The 8,194-nt window shown below is 39.9% G+C and overlaps 1 protein-coding gene across 5 annotated transcripts in view; it reads left to right on the forward strand.

Annotated features, from left to right (window-relative positions):
• Positions 1-8,194, forward strand: part of AFF4 (ALF transcription elongation factor 4) — an 88,433-nt gene that overhangs the window by 80,033 nt on the left and 206 nt on the right. For 3 of the 5 annotated variants that reach the window (XM_075209708.1, XM_075209709.1, XM_075209712.1), the window contains 7 exons: positions 1,780-1,900; positions 2,723-2,859; positions 3,521-3,592; positions 6,167-6,260; positions 6,569-6,612; positions 7,746-7,966; positions 8,091-8,194. The exon at positions 8,091-8,194 is cut by the window's right edge and continues 206 nt beyond it. In XM_075209708.1, coding sequence (XP_075065809.1) covers positions 1,780-1,900; positions 2,723-2,859; positions 3,521-3,592; positions 6,167-6,260; positions 6,569-6,612; positions 7,746-7,966; positions 8,091-8,194 — 793 coding nt within the window. The remainder of the gene's footprint in view (positions 1-1,779; positions 1,901-2,722; positions 2,860-3,520; positions 3,593-6,166; positions 6,261-6,568; positions 6,613-7,745; positions 7,967-8,090) is intronic. The other 2 variants (XM_075209710.1, XM_075209711.1) reach the window with 1 other exon arrangement.

Below are 8,194 nucleotides of genomic sequence, written 5' to 3' on the forward strand. Positions count from 1 at the left end.
TCCGAACTTATCCCCCCCCCCCCTCCCACTCCATCTCCATCACTATTTGTTCTATTATCATCTCCTCTTCTCCCCAAGTTTAATGCCTGGGTGTCACTCTTGTCTGTTCCCTCTCCTTTACCCCTCACATTTATTTCCTTGCACAATCCTGCCGCTTCCATCTCCAACAAAGCCCGGATCAAACCCTTCCTCTTCTCCGAGGTCGCCAAAACCCTCATCCACTCTCTGATCATCTCTCGCCTGGATTATTACAACCTCCACCTTACTGGACTCCCTCCACACCCGTCTCGCTCCTCTTCAGTCCATTCTCAATGCTGCCGCCCCACTTATCAACCTCTCCCGCCGATCTTCATCTACCTCCCCTCTTTGTCAAACCCTACACTGGCTTCAGAATCCTCTTCAATCTCTTCAACCTCACTTTTAGAACCCTCACTAATTCCACAATACCTCCTATCTGATCACCACCACCTCTCATTCCCACATTCTTCCATATTACACTTCTCCCGTGCTGCCCCCCTTTCTCTGGAATGATCTCTCCCATTCTATCAGGCTTTCACCTAGCCTGTCGGACTTCAAACGCTCCCTTAAAACCCACCTGTTCAGGTAAGCCTACCCTTCCTCTGCCTAACCCTGCCCTTCACCATCCCTTTTCTCTCTCTTTAACCTTTCTATACCTCTCCCCTCTTTCTTACTCCCTGCTCTTCTCCCCTCAGTGTTCTTGTCCCTTACCCCGTCTTGCCACTCTGTGTTTCCTGTCAGTCTCCACCTCACCTTTAGATTGTAAGCTCCCTTGAGCAGGGCCCTCGTGTCCTCCTTTTGTTTTCCTTTGCCCTTAGCCCTCTGCCCCTTCTCTCCATTTCGTCACCTCACTCCTGCCCCATCTTTCCTCTTCCCCCAAGCCGCCTCTTTTCCATCTCTGCCCTGATCCTGTAAGTGTTGCCCACTCTATTGGGCACAGGGAACAGACGTATCCCTTATTCACTCCCCCACCTCTCCTTACCTTCCTATCTGTACATTGGAATTCACTTTTGCCCCATGTACGTCTCTCTGCTAAATTGGTACTTGTTTATACATATTGCTCTTTGTCTATTTTTATTACACTTTGCTTACAGCACTTTATTTTGTACTACCTTGTATGCCATGTATTGTCGCCCTGTACTGTTACGCCAAGTTCTATGTACTGCGTGGCGGGCCCTTTGTGGCGCCTTACAAATAAAAGATGATAATGCACCACATATTTTTCAAATATTATCTTGCATCATGGAGTTAAAACAAATTTATTCAAGAATTCTTACATTAATCTGCACCAAATTCTGGTGTCAAAAACAAAACTGTAAAGCACTGGTTACAGATAAAGACAATAATTGATTAACTAGGCAGAATGTACAGTGATCTCTTCTTGCTGGCCACAGTGCTCGCTCATTAAAGGAGAGACCGGTATGAAACCAATCATCACTCCTGCAGACATTGCAACCTTGTTTCACACTGGTAATATAATGACTGCTGCAGGTAGCGCTGGTGATTGGTATCAGATTATGCACTCTTCAGTGTTTCAGGAGCATGAGACTAGCACAGGGGTGGGGCGGAGGTAGGGGGGAGTGAGCAAGCTGAAGCCAAGTGACTAGATGAGATTCCTGTGCTGCCTGCACATAGTGATGTCTTGCAAGATGAGATTCTCACCTTACTTTACTGCTGTCTAATGCACATTCTCATAGTTTATATAGAATTTCTTAGAATTTCATAGAATATTTATAATTTAGCATTGCTGTTTTATCCCAGGAATCATTCGGCTGATCATTACCTGCAAGAGGCAAAGAAACTCAAGCATAATGCAGATGCTTTGGTAAGAGTCTTTAAAAATACTGAAGCAAAGAAACTCAAGCATAATGCAGATGCTTTGGTAAGAGTCTTTAAAATACTGTTGAGTAAACCCTTTATTTTATTATCCTTTATTTATCAAGTACCAACATATTACACAACACTGTACATTATGGGGATCACGATGCAAATAACATACAATGGCATGAAACAGAAGGTAAAGATGGCACGGCCCAAATGAGCTTACAGTCTAAGATACGGAATAATAGATAAATAACAATTGTCGCTATTGGTGGGGAGAGTTACTGTAAGGTAGAGGCATTATCAGCAGCCAATATTAAAGCAGCCATTTGAGACTGGCATTATTGTGCATCTACCAGTCATGTACTACAGTTGGAATGGTAGTGGCGGCTGGACACATGAAAGTCATGGTTGAAATCTTAAGACAGCTAATGTCAACCATGAAACATGATTTGCTATCAACATTAATTTTAACCTTTTTAGCTTTGTATTATATGGTAAGACAGAGGGTGGCAGTGCCTTTATAATAATCTGCTGCTTCCATTATTTTAAAGCTAGCTACATGCAGGGCTGAGCCTGCAGCTAGGAGCCTGCAAGTGCAATCAGAGATGACACAGGGCCTATATTGGTCAGCTTCCAACTACATATTCAATATGTGTGATAATAAGATTTACTTTGAATCCGTTTACTATTGGACATCCTAGCTGTTTGTTACACGCACTGCAATATCTGGCCAGTTGGCCAATATTGTCTGCAATATGTCAGTATAAGACATCAGCTGAGGGACATAGTGTAGTAACAGCTGTATTGTCATAGTTTGTCCAGATGTAAATCTAAACTTAGTGTTCATGTTTTGTAATGTTCTTCTTTTTTTTTTCTGTAGTCTGACAGGTTTGAAAAAGCAGTATACTACCTTGACGCTGTGGTTTCTTTCATCGAGTGCGGGAATGCACTAGAGAAGAGTGTCCAAGAGTCAAAATCCCCATTTCCTATGTACTCTGAAACAGTTGAGCTGATTAAGTATGCATTTTGTTTTGGTTTAGCTCAGTGTTTTGTACCTTTTTGTGCTTTTCATATAACAACAAAAATCTGTCAAACTTGAGTATATCATATGTAATGTGCTGAAAACTGGCCTTGTAGGGGACTGGCTGAAGCACATTTTGTTAATGCTTACCACTATTTGTGCTATGATAAGTCATTTTGACACCGTTGCCACATGTGTCAGCTTTCAAACTTTTCCTTTTTTTTTATTTTTTTTATATGCAATCCATTTCAGTACATGAAAATTTTTACGGAGATTTCGGCCTCAGTTGTACAATCCAGAATTGTCTTATGTCTGTACCCTGCAATCTATTTTGTGTGCATGATCAGTTCTTCCTGGCTAAAGTTTGTTTGAACTCAACATTTCCTCTTTACAGTATTGTACCACACAATTGCAATGTAGTATTAAAATGCTTTCTTGTAGGCAGTGCTTACAGGGAATTTTAAATGTGTATTTTCTAACACGTCTTTTAATTTTATTGGGATCAATGGAGATGTAGGAACTGAATTATTTTAAATTTATTACAACTGTAAGGATACATTGTAAGGAATATTTTACTTGCCAAATGCAGTCTTATTACCTAAAGAAACTATATTTACTTAAAAGAAAGTTCACTAACAAATCTGGTGGACTTTATAGGTATACTATGAAACTGAAGAGTTCTTCAGCTCCAGATGCTACAGCAGCTGATAAAAGACTTGGAGTTCTTTGGTATGTACAAGCGAGCGCTGGTTCAAGGATCTAAACTAATCACATTGCTGCTATTTAGAACATTCCACTTTGAGATATTTAACCGAAATGTTTTGTGATTGGCCTGTTTTTTTGTTTTTGGTTTCCCCCTGTGTTTAAAAACAAACAAAAAAAAACCCAAGGTGATGGCAAGGTCAGTTTTGTTACTTGTCGTTTTTCTGCTTATGTAAGCAAAGAAAAATTGTACTTCTCTTGCATCCACTAGAACCATGAAATATAGAGGTATGTGCACCTGATGAGGCACTTCAGAAAATCTTACTAAATTCTGAGCTCCTTCCGCTCTATATCCCCTAGCAGGAAGCCTGCCACTTGTTTCTAAGTGCCCATAGGAGCAAGGCGCTTTTATCTGTTGTGCACTGTATGACAGCGTTAGTGTTTATATTGCATTTATTTATTCAGGGTTTCTTGTTTTAAGTCTACAACCACTGCCGGTGACATCCACAAGGCTTTCAGGCAGTTTAGCGAACGGAGTGCTAGAAATAGGGGAAGAGCCGCCTCAGTGATGGGGGGGGGGGGGGGGGAGGACAAAGTCAAGGCGAGTGCAACTCTGCGTTCAGGTGATCTCAACGCTATTCATTCCGGGGATAACTGGGAAGTGGATCTTCTCAGCAGGAATACTGTACATCCCGAGAATGATTCCTTCTTCCAAAGTTATACCTACAAGTATTCTAGACGTGGAGTTGATATGATGGTATCTTGGTTGAACCACAAATTAAGCCGCTATTGTTCAAGAACAAGGGACCCAAAATAGTCTTTTGTAAATCCATCTTCAATTTTCTGGAGCATTCAACTAATTTAACTCTTTCTTCCTGTAGCGATACCACCAAGACTTTTGAAAAGTTGAAAAGGGAAAGTGTTCAGTTAATCCTTTGAATTAGCCAAAAAACACAGATTCTAAAGAAGGCAAGAGACCCGTCATGACGTCCACTAAGATCCATTTCTTCATCAAGATTTAACTTGATTGACCTTATCCGCAGAGCTGATTTGAAATATAGAGGCATGACAGGGTCATGAAAACCATGCTAAAGATTAGAAAAATATCTTTGGCTAAAACTACCATAGTGTTTGGAAGATTTACATCTCTTGGTGTGAAAAGAAGGGTGTTTCTACTTCCTTTAAAACTATCTAGATTGCTTCAGTTCTTGGGATGACCTAGGCAGCGTGATGATGCTTGGTTCCTTAAAAGTACATTACTGTGTTCTTTTTTTCAGAGAAGACTGACCCTGATCCCGGAGGTACAAACTTTTTTTGCTGGGAGAGCTGCATGTCCAGCCTCCATTTATTCCCATGTTGTTAAAGAGTTGAAACATTTTTCTTGAAAAAAACACTTCTTTTTATATGACAGAGGACCTTCTGGTCCTTTATAATGCACAAAAGAGTGGTTGGCTGGCGACCAAACCATCCATTGCTAGAGGGATTACTTCAGAATACACCATGTATTTGAGCAGACTCCCCAGTTCTTGAAAGCAGACGGGAACATTCCACCTGGTCAGTACGTTTTTAACTTGGGTGTTGCGACATGGGGCCTCGGCAAAACAGTTGTGCTGGATGGCTACTTTGTCTACTGTCTGGATGCAAAAACATTGAACTTGTAGAAACTTGTTAATGTACATTGAGGCTGGTTTTGGCCGTAAATTTTTGAGCTTCGTAACTTCAGAGGGTTTCCTCCTGTAGGAGCTGCTTTAGGAACTCCCCTTGGTACCAATGGATGCAAAAGAACGAAATATAATTTTGTAATAAAGTTAAATCTTTTATCAAAATCCTTTGGGGATATTAGACGTCCACTCATTTTCCGCGCTGTTATTGCTCTTTGCTTAACTTAAGTTGTCTGTTCTTGGAGGAATGTCATTTTTGTTATCCTCTCTCTAAGTCTTCAGTTAGATTGTGGCCAAACTTCTGCACACACCTCTATACCCCATGGTTCCAGTGTCCCCCAATGGACTTGGAGAAAATAATTTAACGTGAACACAAAAATCACTTTACATTTGTTCATATATGATCAGGCACATGAAAACATAACTTCTAATATTGTTGTCTGAAATGTAAAGTATATATTTTAGTGTTCGAAATTAACCTACCATCAGTTCTTCTTTATTTTCTACCAAAAGCATCATAGCATTTTCTGTGTTCCATTTTCCACACATATTCTACTGGCATTAGACAGGACATACAAGCAAGGAAGTGATGAGACAAGTTAACAGAATAAATTAGCATTATTTTAATATACTCAAAATATATATTGCTGATGGATTTTGCACTTTATTTGAAGCACCATTATCCATTGTGATGTCGCTCAGTGTAAATCTAATTTAATTCACAGTGGGTGCATGTTTCTATTTAGAGCAAAGTGTTCTAATACAACGGAAGGTTATGCTGTTATTTGTAAGTCTATTAAAAAAAAAAAAAGCATAGTTGGCAGGCCTGCAATAGTTCTTGTGTTCACAAAACATTTGATTTTAAAAGTTAGTATATGAATTACTATTATCTTTTTTGTTGGAAAAACATTGGTTTAATTTTTTATTTTGTCATTGACAGTCTCCGTTGTCAATCTCTTCTGTACTTGCGATTATTTAAACTGAAGAAAGAGAGTGCATTGAAGTATTCCAAAACATTAACTGAGCACCTAAAAGTAAGTCAATGGTCCATCTGTTAATAATAAGAATGGCATGACCAATGTTGTGTGGCATTGATTAGTAAGCTGAGTAATTAAGTTATTCATTTACAAATGTAAATGTGTGGACATTTTTTTCACACGGAGACCTCCTTCCACATCTGCAATTATCTGTGAGAAGAAAGTGTCCTCCTTATTTGATGTCTAGGAAGTTGTTAGCAAAAATGGAACATGTTTCCTCTGTGAAAACATAAAATCATGAAAGTTGGTATAAAAAATGAGGCATAAAATGCAATGCTTTATCTTTTTCTTCTTTCTGTTCACAGAATTCATATAGTAATTCACAAGCTCCATCACCTGGTGTTGGAAGGTAAGAAAATTACTTCTATTTGAAGGCATGATAAATTGGTGTCCATTAAATATTTTCCCTAATTTTATGTCCCTCTGCACGTTGTGCCGTGTGTGTGTGTGTTATACTACACAGCGCTGTATGCTGAAGGGATCATGAAATAAACAAATCACATGAAACGGAAGATAAAATTGTCCCTGCCCAAATGAACTTGCAATCTAAGAGGTTTGTGGAAGACCTGTTATATGAGGAAGCGGAAAAACAATTTTACCAGCTGAATGGGATAATATGAGGCAGCAGCATTATCAGACGCCAATAATAAAGCAATCCTGGGTGGACAGTATCTCTTGGCAGCTACCAGCTGTGTGTCATAAGTGAAATAATAAGGTAGTGTGGATGCTAGAGACACAAAACAAGAACCAGTCAGTGCTGTAAAATAGTTAGCTGCTATCAAGCATAGACTGTATAATAACCAAAGCTCCATCCTCTTCTGGCTTTGAAGACTATTTCTTTCATGGTGCACGGGCACTCTTGTGATTTAACTGCCACACTGTAGCATCTGTAAGTAGCCTGGTGTCTTACTTTAGTATCATGCTCGCTGTTGGAAACAGAGCAAGGACTTATGGCACACCATGTGTGGCATCAGCTGCTATCACCAAGTAGGCAGTGGAGATCACCAAAGGAGGAACTGAGATGGCAATAGCAATGACAGTTGAACTGAGAGAGTATTCGATCTTCTAAACAACCCAGTCCTTGATGTAATTACACTTCACTTTGTCATTTCCCCATGTCTTCACAAAGTAGAACTGATTTCATATTTGTAAGAAGATGAACATGTGGGAGACAGGACACAGAGCTGTTCTAAACTGCAGCCATCTCCTAGCTATCATCTGCATGCCACCTGTACCATCATTGAGAGATATCGATAGAGAGATAGGATGTAGAGATGTATGTATATGGATGTACGTACGTACGTACGTACGTACGTGTGTGTGTGGTCAGTCTTTCATAATGACGTAAAAGGAAACAAAGTTAGATCCTAGAATCAATTTTGTTAGGCGCATTGGCTAACTGGCTCCTGCAATTTTGTCCCAACTATTGTCTATCTTTCTATAATTATATTGCATAACATAGTGTTTTCTTTATTTGAACAGCAAGTCGGTCAGCATGCCTTCCCCAGTGTCACCAAAGCTGTCCCCTGGCATTTCAAACAGCTATACCTCCAGTGTGTCCAGCTCCTCAAGTGGAACATCTTCAGTAACGATTCCACAGCGAATTCATCAGATGGCTGCCAGCTATGTCCAAGTCACATCCAACTTTCTTTATGCCACTGAGATTTGGGACCAAGCTGAACAGCTCTGCAAAGAGCAAACTGGTAGGTTTTCCTCTTACCCATATTTACATATTTATTGTGTAAATAAAAATGTCCCCCTTTTTTGTTTTGTTTATTTAAGCAGATGAAACATTTCTGATTCCTGCCTGTTTTTTGTTTTTTTCAGAGTTTTTTACAGAACTGGACAAGGTAATGGGCCCCTTGATCTTTAACTCGAGCACCATGACAGAACTTGTACGCTATACCCGCCAAGGCCTGCATTGGTTGCGC

This window comes from Mixophyes fleayi, chromosome 4 (genome assembly GCF_038048845.1).
Source record: "Mixophyes fleayi isolate aMixFle1 chromosome 4, aMixFle1.hap1, whole genome shotgun sequence".
Classification (NCBI taxonomy): domain Eukaryota; kingdom Metazoa; phylum Chordata; class Amphibia; order Anura; family Limnodynastidae; genus Mixophyes; species Mixophyes fleayi.